The sequence below is a fragment of the Pundamilia nyererei genome, unplaced genomic scaffold (assembly GCF_000239375.1).
Source record: "Pundamilia nyererei isolate P.nyererei 1_Seehausen unplaced genomic scaffold, PunNye1.0 scaffold00190, whole genome shotgun sequence".
In the NCBI taxonomy this organism is placed as follows: Eukaryota; Metazoa; Chordata; class Actinopteri; order Cichliformes; family Cichlidae; genus Pundamilia; species Pundamilia nyererei.
In genome coordinates, this window is record NW_005187591.1 from 1,083,239 (window position 1) to 1,107,788 (window position 24,550).

The 24,550-nt window shown below is 41.6% G+C and overlaps 1 protein-coding gene across 1 annotated transcript; it reads right to left on the bottom strand.

Annotated features, from left to right (window-relative positions):
* Positions 1–646: 646 nt before the first annotated feature.
* Positions 647–23,421, bottom strand: fstl1b (follistatin-like 1b). Its single transcript, XM_005747201.1, has 11 exons — positions 23,261–23,421; positions 23,057–23,113; positions 8,592–8,693; positions 8,340–8,469; positions 5,584–5,616; positions 5,098–5,228; positions 4,431–4,549; positions 3,963–4,075; positions 3,224–3,334; positions 3,048–3,142; positions 647–2,065 (listed from the first exon to the last, which is right to left on the bottom strand). Exons 1-11 carry the CDS (start codon positions 23,261–23,263, stop codon positions 2,024–2,026), a joined length of 936 nt encoding a protein of 311 aa, XP_005747258.1. The 5' UTR covers positions 23,264–23,421; the 3' UTR covers positions 647–2,023.
* Positions 23,422–24,550: the final 1,129 nt, after the last annotated feature.

Below are 24,550 nucleotides of genomic sequence, written 5' to 3' on the forward strand. Positions count from 1 at the left end.
ACCCCTGTACCAAGTCAGAAGCGCTTGTCTGTTATTCAGAGGTAGATTCGGGAGTAGGTCAATGTCTGCAGTGTCACTTGCTGTAGATTTAGTTGGTGCAAAGTAGGAATAAACACACACACCCTCAAAAAACAAACCCCCAAAAGTCTACATTACATAATCAGCCAAGTAAATGGATGGAACATAAAGCATGGGATGGGTCCTTGATAAGTTTTACTTGAAAATGTTATTTCATTTAAATAATGTATTACAATAGCCCGTTAGGCAAGAGAAACCCCAGTTAACATTTAGAGGTAAAGACAACAAATGAGTTGCCCTTTCAAGCTGGAAGACTAGAACAACCAGCAGTCACCGATTTGCTGAGAGGAGCACCTTCATGTAACTATAGGCACAGCAATACGCTCATTGGTCTCACTGATTGGTGCTTTTTAAGTAGGAAGTGCAATTTTTTAATGCGATTCCCATCTGTACTGGCAACCAGTCCAGTGGTGAGATTACTGGCTCACTGCACTTTGGAAGACAATGGAATAGCTTAATAGCCAATGATTTAAACTTTTTCCCCACTAACAGTATCTCATAAGTAAATCTGGCAGATAAAAGCACAAAAACGTACGCGCACACAGACACAAACAAAGTGACAAAGCTGTGTTGTGGTGAATGGGCTTTATTGGCATACATATTCCTTAGTCTCTGCACTTTTAGTGAAATATAAAGATTCAGCTTCAACGTAGTAATGCAAATTTCACACACATAGGAAATAGAGTCACAAAGCACTAGTTTGATGCCATCTTCATCAAAGCACACTTGTTCTTGAAATGCCACATGGCAAAAAAAAAAATTCCTATGTGCAGGTAATGGTAGCGACCTGTAAAGTTTGCAGGTCTAAGGCACTGATTTCTGGTGTTTAGACATCCCAATTCAGATGCAGGATTTCAACAAATGAACACAATAAACAAACCGAGCTACTCTCAGCGTCATAATTGAAAATCGCACACACGCACACAGACACACACGCACACATTTCATATGCACCAGGTTATCGACGCGCCTAAGCTACTTCCACTGACAGTGAGGCTAGTCCTTCTGTTAAGAGTGATATTGAAAGCACAGGTATAGTGTTGTTGCTGGGTCCAGAGTAATGGCTTACCTGGATAATTTTGTACATCATTCAAACACTTCATCTAGACTTTGGTTTCAGGTTTCACCATGCTATATTCAGATCAGGTCTCAACGAAAGCTGGACCACTACGTCTCGGAAAAGTAAGACACACATAGAGGGAAATGTTTAATCCCTCACAAAAAGGAAAAAAAGCACCAGAGAGACTTTACTAAGTATAACATGGGAACAAGATGAACTCCAACTCAAGCCAATAACATAATGTATAAAGAAGCAAACTTTCTTTTGGCAGCAATGTTATTATTTTAGCCGTAAGATACAAATAAATTCATGGTTGTGGTTGAACTAAAGCCTAAGAAAGCTAAAGAGAATGAAAGAGAAGTGCAATGGTCAGGTAGTGGCCTACTGTGGCAGTTCTACAGGCAACAAAATTTTAAAAAGCACTAGTAGCTCTACCTTGTTATGCAACATTCTGACAAGAGGTTGTACGAGGCGCCAAGCAGTCAGTTTTCTGTGTACTCAGCGCCTATATTTAAACAACCCTCAACCTCACTACCTTTTCAAACAGTGACTTCCATATTCCAAAACAGTGATAACTCGACAGTTTTCTTTTCGTAATAACTGCAAAAATATAAGGATTGTAGTAAAAAAAACATAAAACAAAAAGCAACCCCGAGGCTAGAGTAGGGGTGCAGTAATACAATCAAACATGACAGTACTCAACACAAGGGAATCCACTGATACGCTTTGATTGAAACTAACAAACATCAACACAAACACTTAAAAATGTAAAAAAAAAAAAAAAAGGATAATAATTAACAGAGCAGAGAAACATAATAAAGTGAGTTAAATCAAGTATGGAAGAAGGATGATGGCGTGCACCCTCTTCTTTCATTGCATCCCGACTTAGGCCTCCTTTGTGCTGGCCTTCATCTTCTCCACTGTCTCCTATGTTTAAAACAGGGAAAAGAAACGTGAGCTATAGTGTCTCATTTGACATGCTGACTGAAACAGTATTTCTGGAAATCGCACGCCTTTCCCGTTAATATCAGCACTGCATTTGTTTGAAGGTGAATTTGGTGTCACCTATCGAAACTTGTACACACGATGAACCACATTTGTTTACAGTGGCACTACCAAGTATTCCTCTGGGGTGCAGAGTACACGGCTTTGCTGACTCAGTCATGGCCTCAAGCCAGATTCCTAGAGCTACCTTGCGGACATCACGGTTACATTCACGCACACAAGCAGACGCACAAGTTACAAAAACAGCAATCTGCAAAAGATTTTGTACTTTTGCAGATTGTTCTAAATACATGTGCCAATTAGTCTACTCCTACTAAACCTAATGCACTGCCTGTGAATCAAAATAAGCAAGAAACGTTAAAGGAAGATGTCAACACATAAATCTGTTAAAGGTAAAAGAAACTCAAGCATTGATGGGGTTTTTTTTTTAAGGCCATCTGCCCTACATTTCATATCAGCAACATCATTTTATGGCTCTAAATTTGAAAACATCGCTCTCCTTTGGATTTATTGTTTCACTTGTTCTGTCAGAAGCAATAAAGCTGCTGATACTGTGGCTCGCCGAGCTCTGCCAGGTTGGAACGCATCAAATATTTACAGCGACCTATTCCTCTGTCGGTTGTATTGAGCAATTTGATTTGAAAGGAACTACAGGTAATCAAGGAATATAAAAGCAGGCACGAGGCTATTGGCTCATAAAGGTTATATTTAGTGGACCTTATAACCAATTCTACAAGCAGTGGACAGTGAATGAGCTTTGGAGTGCAGTAGAACCAAGTGGGGAGAAAATCAAATATTAGGTTCTAAGGTTGGGAAAACACTTATAATTTTTTGATTTATCTTGTCTTTAACTCGACTGATATACTGTACTTTTTTTGATGGGATTTAGTTTACAGATACACACCTGGTGCTTGTTGAGCTCGGCCACACGGAGGTTCCACTCCTCCTCAGTCATCTCCACTCCAGCATCTGCTAAGTCATCCACAGCTGGCTGGTTATCTGGTCAGATTACACAACGGTTAAGTGGAATGTGTGCGTGTAAACAAACGGGATAAATGCCATTTTCAGGGTTTTTTTTACCAGTGCACGTCATGGCGGTGCAGACCCAGTTGCCGCATGCACAAACGCAGCGATTGCACTCCACCTGGGTCTCTGCTCCATCCTCATATGTTTCATCCTCCAAGGCACATTCTGCACAAAGATAAAGAACACGCTACCTAGATAAGGCCACAGATAAGACTCTAGTAGAACAATAAAAGTTTTACATTGGTACCAATTTTATGACTTTTACGAGTTGCCAGCATTTTAAAATGCTGCATCATTCATCCACCAGCATAACCACAGTGTCACATTCTTTTGGTTACTTTTGCTTAGTCACAAACACTCAGCAAAACAGCCAACGCCAACCATAAAACCTTTGTGTGTAAACTGGAGAAACTATTATGTAAAAAGAGAAAAAAAATCAAATGCCTTAACCAGGCATGAAAATCTTGATTTGCATTTGAAATTTTGCATGTGGACTAAACCCAGAGTTTACACAGCTAACAGTTAGTTCACCAAATAAACGTGTGCGTCCTTGAATCTGGTGTAGCTCCAGAGTTAAGTCAACCGCAGAGATTGGCTGCTGGAGAAATGCCCCCTCTTCCTGCGAACTTTATCCCAGATATATCAGCACCAGTCAACTGAACAGATTGAAGGGCTGAGTCTCAAAATCCTAAGAAAACAGCAGCTGCACTACTGAGCTTTCTGTGCTTCGGTCAATTTATATAGTAGATCTAATGGTGTGCTACATTATGTCAAAGTATCACTCCAAGCTCACTCTTCTCTGGTGGATTGAAGCCAGGCTTCAGGCAGTTAAGAAACTCATCAAAGCTCAGCTTCCAGTCGGCATTCTCATCGGAGAGCTCAATGAGGGCATCAACACACAGGCTCCTGGGGAACGAGAAGCACACAAACACAGAATAAATATTAGCTGTTACATACAGTAACAGTGGACCATTACAGAACCAATGCAAATGCTGTAAAAATCATTTTGATAGCTGCTTTTCTTTTTTTCTACACAGAGTGCAGGTGTTTTTGCCAATATGGTTTCCCACAAGAGGCCTGCAATAATGTTTGCTCTGGCCAAGATCAGGTTCAATGACTTGTCTTAAAATAGTGCTGCAGCACAAAGATAAGATTTTCTACGCACAAGCAGTACCATTGGAAAAATAAATATGTGAAGGCTCTCTCACCTCTTCCACTTCCACACTTTTTCGTAAACATGCAAACTTGCAGACACACTAACCGGAGCAGGTTGTTGCTCTCCTGGTCTGCATAGGACTGCAACTCCACAACTGACTCGTTGTGCTGGATGAATTTGAGCAGCTCTGAGGAGTCCAGCTGAGAATCACCACTGTCATATGACTGCAAACACACAGACTCATGTGCATGAGGATTGAACACAAAGAACTCTGTAAGAAGTCATTTGGGGTTCTGATCCACAGGCTGGGTAGGCTGTAGCGCTACATTAACATTTTTATTCATTTATTCATTTTTTTTAAATGACTAGTTGTTGTTCAAACTGATTTAGCATCCAAGCTGACTACTGTTTGACTACTGTACATGGGCTTCATATATGATGATGAAATAAGAAAATCTTGGGCATAAGTAAAGTTTTAAATCGTCCAACACAAAACCCCCCATCTTTTGCTATAATGGCATTCATGTCAAACCATGGAGAGGAAGGGGCCCTCCTCTGCAGAACAAAGTTCCTCATTAAACTGAATTATCACCACCAGCTGACTCGCTTGAAAGGTCTGTCACATGAATAATTAGACACAGTCCCAGGCAGCTTTAAAAAGCAGGCGGACTGAAAGAGGCCCGCGTGGACAAATAAACTGGGGTATTCTGTGAAAACACCGGTTTTGGAGCAGTGGTGAGCATAAAAACAGAAAAGGGTTAATTCTGCCTACCTTGAAGTATTTGAGCAGGATGTCAGAGAAGTTGGAACCCTTGACAAACCAGCCATCTGGGATAATCTCAGTTTGCAGCCACTGGATCACACGAGATCTTAACTCGTTGCGGTCAGCAGCATAGCAAACCACTGCAGGAGAGGGGATATTTCCAGAAGTCAGCAGCATGAATAAATAACCCAGTGCACCTGGTATACTGTGCATCGGTGTATTCAGGCTCAATATGTTCTTTCAGTTAGACCATAAATGTCTGCTACTGTATAGCACGTGTGTTAGTAAACTGTAACCCATCCATGTAACCATGGACTAGACCTTAATATGCCAGTACAATATCCAGTGAAAAAATTACAAATACATTCAGTTGTAAATTAATTTATATGTTTATATAACCCGCAAACTTGATAAGGATAAGTGGAAGAAAAAGGATGGGTGAATGGATGTTTATATAAGCAAAAAGAGCATGCACGCACATACACATAAACTTACCTGGACTGGCAGCAGCCTGTTCTGTTTTCTTTTCTAAAGGTGATTTGAAAAAAAAGAGAGAAAGAAACAACATTTGATACAAAACCTGGAGAACATTATTGGAGATAAACATGTCTGTCATTGAACAATTGGCCAAAGGTCTGCAAAGAGCATGCTGTGACATAATGATTTTCCCTCGCTGACCTTTCTGTCACCGATCAATGTCCAGGCTAGCCTTCTTCAAGTTCTGCATTTTGTTTTCTTTCTTTGTATCTTTCTTTCTAGTTGTACATTTTTGTTATTCCTTTGTGATTTCATTTTTATGTTTGATTTTCTTTCTGAAAATCAATGTAATTTCTTTTCTTTTCAGACTGCTGCTGGACTTCATGACACACACTGAGCACTTCTTCTCCCCGTACTTCTTTTCTCTCCTCACGTGTTTATACACCACTGCAGTATGCCACTAAATGTTTGTCTTCTCTCTGCTTTAATCTGTGTTTTTGTTCTGCCTCCCTATGCTGTCTTTTTCTTTTCTTGTCTTTGTCTTTCTCCTCATCCCCCAGCTGGTTGCAGCAGATGGCTGCCCCTCTCTGAGTTCGGTTCTGGCGGAGGTTTCTTCCTGTTAAAAGGGAGTTTTTCCTCAGGGATCTCCTTATTGTTGGGCTCTCACCAGAATATTGTAGGTTCTTTACTTTACAGTATGAAGTGCCTTGGGGAAGCTGTTTTTTTGATTTGGGGCTATATAAATAAACCTCAACTGAACTGAACCTCAGCTGAAATTAGTTTCAGAATTAGCTTTGCTTATTTATTTATTTATTTATATGTATTATTTGCATTACTTATGTTGACAAATTTGACCAAAGCATTTTAGATTATATATCACAGATTAAGGTCCAGTTAACTAAACAACTTCATGTCAGCAGGGACCAGCAGGGAAGTGAAAGTTCACTCGAGATCAGATAAGATACTAATACTAGATATATGAAGAGGTGGGTACAGGGCAGAGGTGTGATAAAAATGATAGTGCAGTGTCATGGAAGGGGACATTGTATGACTGTCAACCCAGTCACCTCATATTATCAGTTCAGTGAATGTATGCTAGTTCAGAGATCACATACTAATCAGTTTAATTGCTTACTATCAGTGCTTTCACAATTAGTCGGGTGAGCTAAATGACATTACTGAAAAGGGGCCAAATTGGCCTTTTTAGGCCTCCCATTGTCACTAGATCTCAGGGATTCACTTATACTTAAGCTTCTACTCTGTACCTGACAGTCCGGCAGAGCGATGTGGTGTCACCGCTGTTGTTCAACATCGTCATCGATGCGATAATGCGCAAAACATTCAAGGGCCGCCGCGGAGTCCAAGCCTCGACCGATCAATTTATCACCGATCTAATGTTCGCTGACGATAGCGCCATTTTTGCCGAAGACGACACCGAGGCGACTCACATCCTCTACTCCAAACCGTACGGCCTCAAGATTAACGCCGAGAAGACCAAAGTCCTGACCACCGACGGCTCACCAGCGATCGTCCACCTCGACAGTGTGCAGATCAAACAAGTCCAACAATTTAAATATCTGGGGTCCCTCGTGGAGGAGACGAAAGTGGCATCATCATTGGAGATACGCTCCAGAATTGGGCAGGCGGCAGCGTTCGCTTCCCTGTGCTGGTGCGTTTGGAAGAAGAAGAACATCTCATTGACAAAGATCCGCCTTTACCGAACCCTGATCCTGCCCATTCTACTTTACGGCGCGGAGACGTGGACAATGCTCAAACACGACCTGAGCAAGCTCAAAGTTTTCCAAATGCGTTGCCTTAGATGCATTCTCGGCGTTTCCCTTCGCAACCCTCATTCGAATGACACCATCCTCACCAGCTGCGGCAGCCAACCGACGATCGGCGACCTAATCCAGCGCCGCCGACTCCATTGGTTTGGCCACATTTGTCAAATGGACCAGAGCCGCTACCCCCATGGCCTACTCTGGTTGACCCGCCCCACCGATTGGAGGGTGCATCGAAATGCACCAAAAAAGACATGGATGAAACAAATCCAGGATGATTTAAAGGCCCTTTGACTTGACCTCGAGCAGGCAAGAACCATCGCCTTAGATTGAAAAGCGTGGAAGATAATCGTTGGTCAAGCAAGAGAACCTGCGGCACCTACAGCAGCGTACTGGTCCTCTCTAGTAATTCAGTCATGACAGGTTCCAAACTGTGTTTTCATCTTTTCATCTCTATAGCATTCTCGTGTTATCTTGGCTTCCACTGCACTCTAAACAGTCAAGTATTTCGTTTTTGAAACAAAACAGAGCTGAATAGTATCCATTAGCTGCAATAGACTGCCAGCCTGTCCATGATGTACCCCACCTTTCACCATATTACAGTGGGGATATGCTCCAGCATCCCTGAATTAGATATGTGCAAGAAAATCAATGGATGGACCACTCAGTGCTTGAATCAGTGCTTAATAGGTCAGTTGAATGAGAAACCTGATTTGCTATGTCCTATCCTATCAAAATGTTGTTTCTGTGTGTACATTTTTTAAATTGTAAAAATTAAAAAAAAAGAAAGAAAAAACCCTGAAAACCATTCAAGGCAAGAAAGATGATGATGTTAAAAAAACATTTTTTAGCAAAAAATCATTTAACAATTTTTGAAAAATACATTTTCAATGTCTAACATGAAAATTATGCAACTTCCATTTCCATTTCCAAGGACGATTGTGTGATAATTATGCCGGTTTGAACTGTTTTATCAACATTTGTTATCCGTACCCTTGCAGTTTCCGTCGTGTGCCACTTGGATCTTCAGGCCAGTCAGACAAGCATCTCTGTGGAGCTCACAGTGATTCCTGTAGGTCTTACCATTGCTGCCACATACTGACCTCTTGTGGGGCTTACAGCTCTGCAAAGAAACAAAGTGCAAAGGGAATGAATGTGAAGTGAAACCAAGGGGAGTTTGTAATCCAAATCTATTATTTGGACATATATTGCTTCCTTGCGTAAAAGCAATGACCCGACACTCACCTCTATGCACAGACAGCTGGGCTCCCCCTTCTCATTGACAGCGCACTCCCTGCCGGCCCCGCAGAACACATTAGCACACACTTTGCTCTTGGTCTGCACCTCCTGTAAGGCAAAATAAGTTTGTGATGGTTGAACACAGGGTGGCGCTGTTGTGCTTTTCAAACAGAATAGCCAATCAAGTCAAACAGGAATCTGCAAACGGGATCCAAAACACAAATATTTAACTTTCACAATAAGCCATGTGGAACCAAACTCATGTCACAGATAAAGAGATCGTTTCGCCCAATTAACTGACAAGAGTCTGTCCCCTGATGGCATCCGAGATGAAAGCTCACCGATCTTGCACTGCACTCAGTCTAGGATTTTTGTATCTGTTTCCTATCTTTTTTAGCAAGATACCAAGAATTACTTAAATCATTTTGGTAAATAAGCTCAGTTGCTTTGTGCACATAGTGGTTCATAATGTTTCATTGGAGACTCTGAGGAATCCTCAAACAACTGACTGCATTTCAATTTTATTTGTTCCTTTCTCATCAACATGATAAGCAAAAAAAGCAATATTTACGTGCTCAAACAAATGTGTCCTGGTTTATTGCTTATCTTTGTTGTTTTTTTATGTGTGTGTTAGTATCTGCACTTTTAATGAGGTCTCCAGAGCTGTCTGAATTGTTGCCCTGTCAGTGACAGTTAGACTTGGATCCAGAAGTTGGCATGAAATAAGGCAGAATACAGAAAACATGTAAGTGGGATGAGTTCCTGCTGGACCACGCTGCCTCCTCGAAAATACTCTTTTTCTTTCATCCAAATGTCTCCAGCAAATCTGTTTCAGTTAAACAGCCTTTTCTCTCACATTTAGCGTGTCTCATTCGCTCTCGTTGACACTCATGGACACACACACCGTCTCATTTGCTCGTCTTGACATCTTGTGTTTGCTCATTTTAGGGACTGCCAGCAGACTCAAGAAATGAGCTCTAGCAACCAATCAGAAGACGCCAAGTGGTGCTCCAAGAGCTGGTTTATGACCCTCATTACCGCCTCCTTTCCCCATCTGTTTGTTTTTGTATGTGTGCCATTGTGTGTGCGCTTGCATTTGTTTGTGTGCGTACTCGTGTGTGTACAGGGTGTTTCCACATCTGGAGTCTGAGCTGTGTTTTCCTTTAGGCCCATTCCCATGCAGTGCAAAATCTTTTCTCCCCCCCGACTCCACTCCTGCTCCCTAAGCTGCTGTTTCCTGTAACAGCGAGACAGAAGTTGGCCTTCTTTGTGTGCCTGCACGTGAGCTGGCTTCCAACTTTGTCTCTCTGTGTATGACTGCAAGGTCTGGTATGTAGGTCAAAATGAAGGTGGGATGTTGTTACTGAACCTTCTTGAGCTCTCATGATAAAATGTAACAGGATGGATTTCAGAGCTAAAGGGATGACAGTGGGGGAGCAGTCACATGCAATCATCACAGTGTAGCAATTTTGACTCAAAACTGGTGAGAGGAATTCGGTTCTATGCATGCTTCAGAGACATATACATACACACACTTCCTATCCTAAGATGAGGTCATGGAAAAATCTTCAAAGCAACCCCCCCCCCGGCCTTGAACATGTTGGACAATTCAGTTTCTCAGACACAGATGGGCAAGAGGCCTGTTGAAACCTGCAGAAACCTCCTCTGAGAACATGAATAATAGATGGGCTCCTTAAGATGAATCTGGTACAAACACGGAGTTCTGTCTGTCCATCTCCCTCCTAGCAGAACCAGCTGAGAATATCTGACATTTAGCTAATGAATACAGAGGTAGAAGGTCCCTTTTTTTGCAGCTGATTCATGAGCTTTGTTGCCATAGTGAGAACATATACTGGCTTCTTTTGATTACAGAAGTGTCAGTCAAGTAAGCCAGATGGAAGAAAGCCTCAAAATGAGATCTCAGCAGGGCTCTTTGGACATACAGTGCTGTGAAATAAGCATTTCTCCCTTCCTGAGTTCTTTTTTCATGTTTGTCACTCTTACATATTGCAGATCATCACACCATTTTTTTCATTAGACAAAGATAACCAAAGTACAAATATACAGTACAAAGTGCAGTTTTTGAAATGATGATTTCATTTATGAAGGGAAACCAAACCTACCTGACCCTATGTGAAAAAGTAATAGTCTCTTAAACCTAATAACAGGTTGTGCCACCCTTCACAGCAAAAACTGCAATCAAGTGTTTGTGATAACTGGCAATGAGTCTTTCACATCACTGTGGAAAACTTTGGTCCACTCTTCTCTGCAGATCTGTTTTAAACAGATAATTCATGCTCGAAAACGGATTCAAGTCTAATTCCAGTCCCAACGCTGACTAGGCCACTACAAATTTTTTTTTGAGTTTTTGCTGCCAGCGGTGGCACAACCAGTTATTAGGTTTATGGAGCATTTACATTTCTTTCACACAGGGCCAGATAACCTTTTTTTCTCCCCTTAATAAAGTAAATCATCATTTAAAAATGGTATCTTGTATCTTCTTAGGTTATCTTTGTCAAATATTAAAATCTCTTTGATTATCTGAAACATGTAAGTATGCCAAATATGCGATAAAATAAGAAATCATGAACAGGGCAAATACAGCACTGTAAAAGAAAATAACAGATGAAATAGTCTCTTCGTGTGTTCTTGGGATGCCACAAACTCAGTGCATAAACCATGCATGGACAATGCAGAGGGATAAATAAAAACTACACATAGCAAATGTCAGAGACATATGGTCACATTTCATGCGTCTAAGAGGAGAAAAATTAGTAGACTTTTAAATCCCCAAATATTGGTGTCAGCTTTACTCCTACAGGGAGTTATTTGGAGTATTATTTCTGCATGCTATTCTATATGCTGTTACAACATAAAAGCATAAAAGCTTAATTTTATTTACTTGAGTGTTAGTAGCCTGAAAATATGAGAAGTTTTTTTTTAATCATTGTTGTTATCACTATTTTACTTTATTTGGTAAAGAGCTTCCCATGTTTCCCCTCTTTGAATCTTTATGTAGTCCCAAGTTCATACGCTGAGATTGATATCAATGTTTTTATTCAAGTGGGTATCACTTTCTGTTTACACATTGTAGGGACTTGGCATCAACCTCACCATAACTAAAAGGCACTCATTAACACAGTCACCAGCAGAGCAGACATAAAATAAGACATGCCACAAAGTCAGCACAAACAAAAACACACCCATTATGCATGTCCCAGATAAATTATTATTTTTAATTTACTGACAACAACTGCCTTCTTTCCCATTTAAAACCAATCAGTGTTCTCATAAGAGACTGGTGAATCATACCAGAGTCCTTCATACAAAGAGCTTCCCTAAGCTCATTACAGTCAATACGGACACATTTCACAGCTCACGACACTAATCTCTTGCCCCGCGTTTCACATGTTTTCTATTTCAGTGTTTTAGTCACGAGGCTGAAACGACTTAAAGGTTTCTAAAAGACTTTTTTTTTTCTCCAAAAACTCTTTGCATCATTTCCATCTTTTTATATCAGCGTGGCAACTCTCATTTCAAGTCTTGCTTTCATTTCTGCTATTCTTTAGTTCTTTCTCTTGTCATCTCATCTCTAGCACCATGCCCTTTTACAGATGCAAGACACGTGTCTGTGAACGAAGGCCAGCCTTGAAGAGCTAGATGGAAATCAGAGGACGAAAATAAGAGAATAGTAAGAGTCTGAATAAAAGGAGAAAGTTGTGAGGACAGTCTGAATATTAAGAAAGAGGTGGGTAGTGAAGAAGAGGAGGGGGGCATACGAGCATGTTATATGGCTCGTTGATGAGGCGGACTTGAGTTAAAGTGGAACACATCCTTGCTTTAGAGAACAAAATGCCCTTTTATCTTTTATCCAATGAAGACAACAGTGAAAAGGCACACTAACTAAAGGCACCTAAAGGCACCTTGCACAACACATAAAAAGCATCAGAACATCTGCTCTGCCTTTGCACGCCTTTCTTATCTCTGTGTCCTCAAAGACTCAAAACAGTACAAGCAGCAGCATATTTGTCTGTATTTGCATGCTCAGTGTGTGTACCTTCAAATATCTTGGAGATGTTCCACTAATCGAACAAGCCGATCAATGCCTCTCTACTGTTGATGTCATTTACAGCCACCGTGAGCACTTCCCATATTGCACCCTGCCCCTTATTAGCATAGAAAACATTAACCTAGAGATTGCACTGAAGTCCCTGCCATAGATATGCCTACAACAGTGAAGAGAATAATGGAAGCAACTGCAAAAAGGCAGTAAGTGCAATAAATACAGAGTGTGGCATTTCTAATAATACTAAAAGATTAGTTTCATCTGTTTGATTGGATTAGTTTTGGACACAATAAATCTAATTCAATAGAATCCAATACAACGAGTCTGCAGTTCGACTGTTTTCACATAGAGCTTCTTTTGCCTGTCTGCTGTGTTCGAGAGGTGTTGATTCAGCGCTACTTTCACTGTGTAGGCTGTACTTTCTGGTGCTGTTCATTCGTACTGCATTATAAAAAGGTACAGGGTAGATCAGCTTGAGCTGCTTCAACATCTGTATGACACATAGAGTTTCATCGATATCTGAATGTGAAAGGCTCGAAAAGGCTTTTCAAGAAGTTTGGATTTAATGCACGGGTGTAAGAGACACCGCACTGTAAATGATGCAGGCTGGGCCACTTGAAATATTGAAATGCTGAATAACAATGAAGGAACTGCAGCACACTGTTACACATGCTGCTGTCGTACTGAGACACCAATAAGGCTTCGGTTTGTGAGGAAGCAGAGGAAATATTTACAGTGATATTGAAATCTAATCTAAGTATGCACACAGTTGTCTGTTCAATTTACTGCTTATAAAAAGCATCTATTTCTCCATATTTACATAACAAACTGGCAAATTTGAAGAAAAATGAAAACTATCACAAGCAAAAAAAAGAAAGACTACTGAAATGAGAAAAATAACAAGTAAATTATTTTCATTTGATTAAAAAAATTAGCTTTTTCAAAAACATGTCACGTCCTTGCACAGAGTTGGTTGAGAAAGGTTATATAAAAAGTCTTACATTTGAATATAGGAGTGAAGGAAAAGTTCTACACTTTAGAGGAAAAGGTATATTTTTTTTTGAGAAACTGAGAAGAGCGAGGCTAGTACCAGTCACACAGGCCTACAGAACAATTAGCGTCCTCTGGCCACTAGATAATAATATCTATTCCCAGACCAACTGGAGGTTTCTGGCAGTCAAAACATTGCAATCGCCCTTAGTCTACATGGAATACAGTCACTTGTCTGCCAGCACTCACCAACTGCTTGCCGAGCAGGAGTGAAAATATGACAAGTGTAATCCAAAATGTACACAAAGTTAAAATTGTGCTGTTCGAAATGTGTTGGCTGCAGTGCGAATGTTGAAGGTGAACATTCTCCGTTTCCAGCTGTCTGTCTTTCCTTCAAAGTAATCTGCTAGTGACCAAAGCAATCACAGGGATCTTTTTAATGCAGCACCGTCTTTGTGACCTATTTCACCCAGCGACAGTCAGGAATGCACATTCTTGCCTAGTGACTGGAGATTGCTGGGGGTCAGAATCTGAGGCCTAAGCTACAAAAAGCTAGGCTGTTGACTGCAGCTTCAGAAGTGCTTCAGAGACAGTGGTTTCTCCTTTCATATAACTCCCTCCAAGGAGGTGCATAAGTCTATTTAAACAAATGCTGACGTGGAGGAGATGTGCACTAAAACGTGATTTTACTTCGAGCGAGGCAATAACAGTGACAGATAGAGACAGTCAGCATGACAGATGGACAGACAAATGCATGGACGCCCCCCCCCCCATTACCTCTAAATGCAACCGAGTGTTTTACAAGAGATTCTATGTAACAATGAGGTGAAAAATGAAAGAAACACAAGACTGAAAGGCAGGTAATGTAGACAAGAGACATAATCAGGAGAATGAGAAGGTAAGAGGGGTTCATTCCCGAGCCATGTAGTGCCTCAGCTGGAACCCGACCCAGTTTGCCTTGAGCCAAAATCTCCTCAGTATTTGGGTCATAAAGGTGGCCCTGCTCTTCCCCTCTCCAGCGTTTTCCCCATGGTGTCCCTCCAGCGCTAGATTGTCTAACACTCTTCAGCTCCATCAGACATGAGTCCATGCCAGGAGCAGACAGAACAGGGAGGGCTCAAAATTGAGCAACTTGTTTCCCCTTAACTTCTAATCAGAAGAGAAGTGGAGGGCAGCCAAAGAAGAAAACCACTTACCCGATACACTGCAAGCTAACTGCGATCCAGTTTACTCCCTTAAGGAATTTTAACGAGATGATGGGAAGAAATATAATTTTTTTTTGGTTTTGAGTCATTACAGAAAGCTGTCTCTTTTGCCTTCAATAATTCACATTGCTCCATTCTCAGACTCTGTTGCCTTTCCCCCCCTCTGTGAATCTGTGTCTTCATTTATATCAAATCAGTTTCAGTCTCATTTCTTCTGTACTTGACAGCCTCGTGAGATCAGATGTACAGTAAAGCCTCCACTCAGAAACAGGCAGTCAGCCCATCAAAAAGACACGATCGACTGCCATGCTTCCTTTTGGCTCAAATATCTGCTTAGTATTTCATGGATTACATGACAAGTGATCGCCAGCAGTTGAGAGCAGTATGTGTCCTTGAAATAATGAGGCCAAAGAAGAACTAATTTGAGCGGTTTATAAGAGCACTAGGGGTGGTCTCAAATGTTCTCTGAGGGACCAGGTCCGAGATTAAATCTTCAGAAACAAAAGGGCTCAGAGTAACGACCAGTTTACAGAGTTCTGCCTGTTATTCTCGTCCCTGTTTCTTATTCAGTGTAAAAGGAATGCACCAATGGATGGGATGATGTCACCCCAGTCTGCAGCCTGTTATTTTACACCCAGCAGCCCCATTGTTCAAAAGCTGAAATGCAGCAACTAAACTGAAAAGAGACATGGGGGAAAAAAGAAGAAATAGAAGAGGGAGATAACAGAAATACACGGTAAGATAAGTGTAGCAGAGAAACAGAGAGAGTGAGAAAATGGAGAAAACAAGAAGTACAAGACTAAAGAAAAGCAGGAAATAAGTCACCGTCTGGGCAGAGCAACATCTGCTAGCAGTTAAAACATCACCAGAGAACACAAAATGCTGTGAACGCAGCACCGCCCCAGGCCCGCCCTCCCCTGTTCACCCCGCTGTCACTCTGCTCGGACAAAAACGTCCCCTGTCCTCACTACCTGCTTTATCTTAACCTCTAGTCAAGTTTTCTTTCTTATCATCATTTTCAATAATTTCTCATCTATTTTGCCTTTAATTTTTTAATCCCTTTCTTTGACTCTTTACAGATAATCTTGCTCATTTCCCCTTATCCTTTTAAACTTTCTCTCTTTGCTCACTTTGTCACCTTTCTTTCCCCTCTGAACCACCCCCCACCCCCCTCTGTTCTCTGCATTTTTCCACCACGAGGAAGGGCAAGTGAGGGGGATGGGGAGGGTGGGCCAATGCAGGCTCACACTAAGGCTAGGGGAATGAGGAGACTCCCTGCCCTCCTCTCTGCTCCCTCTTTGAGGCCAGTGTAGGGGCTAATGTCGAACGCTTTTGTACAAGGGAAAGTCCAATTAGAGACTGCAAGATGTATTTAGTGTGTGTAGACATTTCAAACCTGTTGTGAGATCAGACCTTCATTATATTTAAACAACTGTATTTTGCCTTCCTTTTAATCAAAACCTTTCAAAGTATGTCAGGATACAGCGAGAAAAGAAACAATCAAAATGTTATCTGATTCACAGAAAGTAAGTCAACTGTTTCATTAAGGCACTGTGGCCACTGTATCAGGCGCATGTGTTCACTAGGGGTGCAACGATACTCGTATCGATATTGAACCGTTCGATACAGTGCTTTCGGTTCGGTAGCATATGTATCGAACAATACAAAATTTTTAATTTATTTTATCAACTTTTCTTCTGACGATGCTGTCTGTGTTGAGAGCTCAGTGGATCTGCGTTCGACTACTCCGCCTAGGCTGCACTGTCGAGCGCAGATCCACTGAGCGCAGCACAAGCTAGCAAGACAGAAGCTAAGCTCCTTGCAACATGGCAAATTGAACCTCCCCCACCCTCATTCAGATCTGGCCTTTGGAACTATTTTGATCTTCATGTGAAGTATGACCCTGATGGTAAGGGCATCATGGACAAAAGTAAAACAGTATGTCGGATGTGCCACGCAATGCTCAATTACGTGGGTGGGAACTACTGCATTAGCGCAGTTAGCTCGTTAACGTGTTGACGTCGTCCAGCCCCACGCACGGGGCGATCCGCGGTAGCTCGTTAACGGAGATTTGCCGTGTTGTGGTGTTAATGTCATTTCAGATTAACACTGACAGCACTAGTGGGAACACAACGAATATGACTGCACATTTACGCCGACATCATCCTAGTGCAAAGACAAGTGGAAGCAGACAAAAACAACAAGCACGCATGCTACAAACTTTACCCGAGTCATTTAGACAGCCGTTAGCACATGATTCTCCTTATGGGGACCTGATATGTTTAATATCTGTCAGTGCGCCCCAGGGCAGCTGTACCTACAATGTAGCTTGCCATCACCAGTGTGTGAATGTGTGTGTGAATGGGTGAATGACTGAATGTAGTGTGAAGCGCTTTGGGGTCCTTAAGGACTGAGTAAAGCGCTATACAAATGCAGGCCATTTACCAATATGCTGCTGAGAATATAGCCCAGAAGAAGCGTATAGTATAGCTTTTATTTTGGAAAGAGCCATTTCTCTGTAATAAACTCTCTTTTCCAAAGATGAGTGATTCCTCAATCAGATAGAATTATTATTTTATCCCTGTGTTGTTTCAGCAACATTAAATTTAAAAACTGTACGTTTGAGTTAAAATATATAGAATAGAATAGAATAGAATTCAACTTTATTGTCATTGCACATGCACAGGTACAGGGCAACGAAATGCAGTTTGCATCCATCCAGAAGTGCTTTAGTGATATAGATATATTACAATATATATTAGCAATAATATAGATATGTGAGTATCTATATTAGTGCACCCCTAGTGTTCACGTGTTCCTTGTTAGCACAGATATTCATTCAGCCAATCATATGGAAGCAAACTGACATATTTAGGCAGGTAGACGTGGTCAAGACAAGCTGCGGAAGCTACAACTAATTATTAGAATGGAGGAGAACGGTGACTTAAGTGACCCAGACTGGTCTCGGGATTTCAAAAACTGTCAAACTTCTGGGATTTTCCAGCACAACCATCTCTAGGGTTTAGAGAGAATGGTCTGAAAACAGAAAATCTCCAGTGAGCAGCAGTTCTGTTGGTAAAAATGTCTTGATACCGGTTCAGGCTAGTGGTGGTGGTGCACTGGTGTTGAGGGGAAAGTTTCTTGGCTTCAGCCTACCTGAGTACTGGTGCTGACAATGTCCAGCAGGATAACACACTATGTCACAAACCTCAGATCATCTCAAACACATCTCCTGAACTTAACAATGAGATCACTGTTCTCTAATGGCCTCCACAGTCACAAGATCTTTTTTCTGCAGACCATCGTTGTATTTTGGATCATGTGCTATATAGACCAAGCAATCACCTGGGCTCAGAGAACTTAATTGGCAGATTAAACAGTAATGAAATTTAGCATTGTTGTAATCTAAGAACTTGCAAGTCACACTTTTTCATGGTTCTTGAAATTCCTCATGACATTTTAAATTACAGATTTTTAGTACTTTTTCTTTTCCTTTGGGTTTGACAATCAAAGTCATCCCCCTGCTTTGTATCGTGTCTCATTCGTACTAAAATAGACGGAGAAAAGAGCCTCTCACTATGTATCAGTCACGGCTGAGGTATTTGAGCTATAAATGATCAAACTGAATGAAACAGTCATCTGCGCACTCCAATCTATTCAAAAATCTTTTTAATTAGCGAGCTTCACAGTATACTGCAGTGAGGCTAATCATGGGATGTTCTTTTAACCTTTTGTACTTCAGCTTTCACTTGCTACCTGTTCATGCCTTGAAGAAGACTGAAAGGGTGCTAATTAAAGGGATTTTTTTTTACAAAGAAGTGGCTTCCTTCCACACATATTAACCACATTTTTGATCGCTTGAAGAGCTGCGGTTGATACGTTTTTTGACCTCTGCTGAGCTACATCAAATCCAGCTTAAACTACTTATTTTATTACAATTGTTCATCCTGCAGATTACTTTCTCAGCTGACTCTTTAGAGAAGTAGGATGTGTTGTAAAGGGAAAACTGTTATGTCCTAAAGCAGTGGTCCCCAGCCCCCGAGTTGTTTGGTACCGAGAGTTGAGGCTCGTGTATGAAATGTATGGTTTTCAGGGTTTTTATTGTTATTTTTTTTAAGCGTTTTTATTGTTAACTTGATTTCCCTGGGTCTTTTCCCATGTGTTATGAATACATCTTTTTATGGTAGCGGTACTGGTTTTATTTTGTTGTATTTATCCGCGACACCTTAAAGGCCAGTATATTGTCAGACATAAACTGGTCCAAAAAAGGTCGGGGACCGCTGTCCTAAAGCATGCAACACACCCTGGTGTAGCAAACAGCACCAACACACTCATAGTACAGTGACTCAAATCAATGAAATGCTTTTATTCAGCACCGGTGGTGGTACAATACCACCACCAGAGAAAAACAAGCTCCATCAAAGTTGTTTTGCCCCAAAGGAAAAAAAAAAACTCTATATTTTTAACCATCATTTTTTTATGTTAGGGTGTAATATACTGAATAACAGGAAAATTGACAGATTTCTGTAGCAAACAGGCTGTATGTGGATCAATCATGGTTGTGCGCACAATCACCCTTTGCAGGCCCTTGAGCAAGGTTTCTGCATGTGATAAGAGAGGTATGCTACATTATAGAGTGCTCTCTTATCACATAGATCACAAGAAAATGGAAGAGTTACAAAAGCTCAAAACAGCCACTTTAGCCTCTATGTTTTTTGCTCAGTGTTGGAAAACAGCAGTGTTCGCCTGTTGATCATTCCTCCTACAGTTAAGCCTGTTCAACAGAAAAAAACTGCATTGCATATACAGGGCGTGATCTCTCTTTGACGGGTCACTGGACACAGAATAATCTCTGCTGGAAGTAAATATTTGTAGAAGTTTTGTTTTTTAAGATGTCAAGCTCACAGTGATGTTCATTACATTTTCCAAGAGCTTAAAGTGGGCAGAAAAGCAACAAACAGTCAGTCATCAGTAAATTACCTACTTTTGCTTTTTAATTTTTATGATTGAAAATGATGCATTACCTCATTCTTTACAAAATGCTCAGAGAACCCTTTGGTGCCAGTCTTTGTGATTTGCGTGGGTGCCTGTGTTAATTTATGTGTGAGTGCAGAGTACCGGTAATGATAAGACACCAGTACAGCTGCTAAGCTAAATGAGGACTCCTTTCAAGCAAAGCCAAGAGAGAGGAGAACACACTGCAGGGACGTGAAACGTAACACACCTCTTCTTTCTCTACCCCTACACCACACAGCCAAGTCTTACCTCACTCCCAGTCTGCCTGCTGTAATTGCATGACATCTCCTTCCTGTTTTACATCACTATCTCACCGCCCTGAACAATCTCTGCACGGGATCCATGACTGAATGTCGAGCTACAGTAATTAGAGCAGGCTCGTACGGACAGAGGACACGGCGTCCCCTCATGCTTATGTTCTCTCCACCTGGGCAGATATTTTTAGCCCACCTTGTATGGGAAAGAACAAGCATCAACATGGCAACATGGCGGGTTGCCCGAAAGCATTTAGCTCAATCAGGGTGCAACAAACTCAGGGCCAGAAAGAAAAAGGGATCCAACTCCTTCATTTTTTCATGTTTTCTTTGTTACGTGAAATGTTGTCCTGGCGAACTAGTCTGGCTGCCTGTTGATGCCAGAGCGCCATAAACTAAATTAACCAATGTGTCATTCACCGTGGATGATGCACAATAACACAATAACACTGCATGCCATAACAGCGGAAATATAAACACTCTCCTCCCTCTGTTTATATGCGGCTGTGCGCACACATGTCCCCCGAGGCCGCAAAGTCTTACGACTTTCACTATGCCTGCATCCGACCTCGTTTGCATATCAAGCTCCCGGTGTGTTTGAGTAAGACATCAAGGTTTTTTTTCCCAAGATGCATATCTGCTTTCCAGCCCGCGGGCACACACACAAACAGAGTTTTGAGTCTCGACCCCGGCCACCCTGTCACACTGCATTTCTGAGCAGCTTATCTTCAAACGCAGCAAATTCTCACCTCAAGAAGCACGCACGCATTCGACTTCTTAATAGATCAGGAGTTCGTTTCCACATTTTAATAGCCTAAACTCGTGGCAGCAAATAAAAACACAATCGATCCTCTTTTCAGTGATCTTTCCAGCTTTTTTAGTGATGTGTATACAGTCAATTTAACATGCATCCCATCGTTGATACACAAGCTAAATAGATATAGGCTCAGATTCACCTCTTTGCTGCAACTTGTTGACCTTCGTTAGACAGCACGCTGGTATGCCAGTTCAGGCCCTTCTCACAGCCTGTCAACAGGCCATATATTATCAAGATAATTACCTTTGGAGAACAGATGCCTCTTTTTTTAATGGGTGCCCATTACTTTGTGGGTCCACCCAACAACAACTGCCGTTTGTTCTATCCCATCTAGGACATACCTCACAGATCACGACCATAGATTCAATTAGGAGGCACACAATCCCACATTTAACAGCCAGCGGGTAAAGATAGGAAGAGCAGGGGAAGGTCAGCCGGGGTAGCTGGCACATCAGTCTATGAGCAGTGTTGCAGTTCCGACACTAATGGCCATCTGCATTAAGCCATAAAGACAGGCTCGGCCACAGATAATTGATTTATCTTTCACATATGGCATTGCTCTAACCTGCTGAAAAATCCCTCTAATTAGGCTACAGTTATTACCGTGTTTATATCATCCTCCTGTTTTTGTTGTGCCGGTCAACAGAGGAGTCAGCACAAAGCCAGGTGTTCAACAGCTGCGTCCACTGAGGGTCCAGGCCATCATCAAGTGCCACCTGGCATGTGTGTGCTTGCTCGTTCTTCGAGGAATAATTTGGGACATAGAACAAATGACTTTTTGCCAAGTTATATGAGAACATCCATCCTGCTTTCAGGTCTGCATAATAATTAGGGAGGTACAATGAGCAGCTGGTTGGCATAGATTGCCACAAAAGCTAGAAACAAAGGAAAAAGAACCATTTTTTACAAGAGACCATGTGCTGGATCACAAAGACATTCTTGTAGTTTGCTTTCTTTTTTCTTTTTTTTTACTCTTGGATATCTTGATAGCTGTTTCCATAACTATAAATTTGTTATTCTTGCACAATCACAACAGACATCTCAGAACAGGAAACTTGCCAGTCTTCAGCTCAGCTAACTGACTGCTAGGTTTACTTTTAATCATATTTAGGCTTACTGAGCATCCACCCCAGACAGTAAGCTTCACTCATTCTTCAAACCCACTGACATATACGAGCCCATGCATCTGTCACCCCTGTGAGATGCTTAAACTTTAATAATTGCACGCTGTTTCAGTTAATCATTCTTGTGTGCAATCGGGCCACCTACTAACAGCACATCCTGGTGTTTACCTAGAGAGGAGACTACTTAGCACTGCAGTGTGATACCCATGAGGTGAGCATTCTCACAGCTCTTAAGGCACTCACCGCCCTGCAGACAAACACACATGCTCCCCGACCAACCACCAAAACAAACATTATGCCATTAGAGCAGCTGCCAGTTGGCACCAAAACACCCTCCAGTATTGATGAAGAGTGTCATCCCCCCAGAGATTTGTGAAAGCTAAACACAAGCCCACCCATTCTCCTTCACAGCTGTCTGTCACTCCTCTCGTCCTCTCATGGCACATGTCAGCTTTTGTTGCGATGTTACCTTCAAAAATCACAACTCAGCAAAACAAAAACAGAGAATAGGTGAAGGACTTCTCTTTGTGCGGTCAGCAAACAAGATGGAAAATGTGAAGGTTTAAGAAATATGTGCGCTCACTTTTCCAGTGCCTCATGGGTGCAACCTCATTAACAACAATACCCCAAGTGGAAGAAAGCAAACTAGTCAGAATGTGTCTGTAATGACGCTCATGATTGCCGTAATTGTGTGGTTCCGCTTAGAAAGATAAACAACCCAGCCTACATCACATAGACACAATACAGCCTTGAAAACCCAACTATAAATGGCCCATTTTCACCACGGCACCAAGTTTTCTCCAATAAAATACTTTTTTTCTTCTTCTCGTTTTCCAGATGTGTTGAAGCTCAACAAAGCAGTTGTTTGGCTGCCTTGTTTTTTTTTGTTTTTTTTAGCGGTTATAAAGTGTTCAGTACAGGCGTAAAACGGCTGATTCCAATATGAAGCCTCGCAAAGACAACTGTTTGAAGAAAAGAAAAAGAAAAGAGCAAACTTACCTCCGCGTTGTACAGAGCTACGGAGAGCAGAAGGAGCACAGCCACACTTCGGAACATCTGGACAAAAAAAAGGAGGGGAAAAGAGAGAGAAAGTATGGTTTTATGGGAAAAGAATGAGCCAGCGACAGTGTCCATCCGTTTTCATACTATTCATATTGTCAAGACAAACTTGTGGAAAAGCCACATTTTAGTCCTCTACATTACCATTTTATATTCGGCTTGGGAAATCTGCTCGGAAAAGGGGTGCTGGTCCGGATATCTGTCGGGACGCAGTCGAGCAGAATTGCCGAGATTTCAAGAAATTTGAGGAGCGCTGAGGAATTCCTGCCAGTCCGTCAGTCTCTCCTCCTCCTCTCGTCTCACCCTGGCCAATGAAAACGTCTGGAGAGGAGAAGAGGAGGAGGGGGAGGAACGATGGAAAGTGTGTAGGCTATTTATTGTGTGTAAATTAAACGGTAAATGCAGCCTTTCTCTCAAGGAAGGTGGATGGCTGTGTTTGGGGCTCAGTCATATTTTGTGTCCGGTTCGTATAAAATCTTTTGTATCCTACTGATCTTATGGAAACATTTCTCTTGGCCGTTTCAATCCATTTTAGTCAAACTCTCAAAGAACAGCCATAAAATCATCCAGTATTATTAACAAGGTTTCGCTTGCTTTTCTTTGCTGCCACCAGGGGGCAGAAGAACTCTTAAAACACACAGCTGCTTCTTTGTGTCGTTTTAAGCTTATATTTTGATTATTCACCTCCCTCTCCATCTGTTTGATGCTTCTGGTTCTTGATGTCTCACTTTGATGATTTACTTCCCTCGTTTCTCTTCAGACTAAGACAATCAAATGTGGAGGTGTACTGCACTGAATGGGTGCACAATGCATATGCAGACATCTGCACCTTCAGTTTGTATGCATACACATTATATTGTAGAGTCTATGTAAATAATGTTTATTAAAGAAAAGTGACTCAACAGAACCTTCTGTATTTATTTCTTGACGGTTTGTAACATCAGCAACGCTCAGAGCCAAAAAAACAAACCCCTCAAACTCTGACATGTTAAAAATACTTTAATGTGCTGAGACTGAGCACTTTTTAGGCATGCAACAGGTCCTTAGTGAACAGAATGAAGTATCAGATGTTATGTTCCCAAATGAGGACACAAGATCTTAGGAGGAAAAAAAATGAGAGAAGCAGCTGTGCTTTGTTTCTACAGTTATGAGTATAGGGCCAACTGAGGTCTCCTGCTTTGAAGTTCAATGTTTTGTCACCCAATCCATCCCCTCCAGCCTCCTCCTTAAGTAGTGTTTGTGTCCCCAATGGGGACATTCCCATAGGGCTTAAAATCTGGGACTCTCCACCTGAACTTCTCCAACTGAAGAAGCTCCTCGGATGAGAGGTGAAACGTCTTCAAGGAAACTTAAAGAAGTCCAGACGCTTTTCTTTCCAAGCTCCTTATACTGTTTGTGATTGAATAGTCTCAGTTTTCCACATGCATTCAAATG

Bases quoted from the DNA above. Each gene is read 5' to 3' on its own strand.
- fstl1b (XM_005747201.1), bottom strand. The intron at 5,229-5,583 runs GTAAGTTTATGT...CCTCTCCTGCAG, and splicing joins ACAGGCTGCTGCCAGTCCAG to TGGTTTGCTATGCTGCTGAC. The intron at 3,143-3,223 runs GTAAAAAAAACC...TAATCTGACCAG, and splicing joins CACCGCCATGACGTGCACTG to ATAACCAGCCAGCTGTGGAT.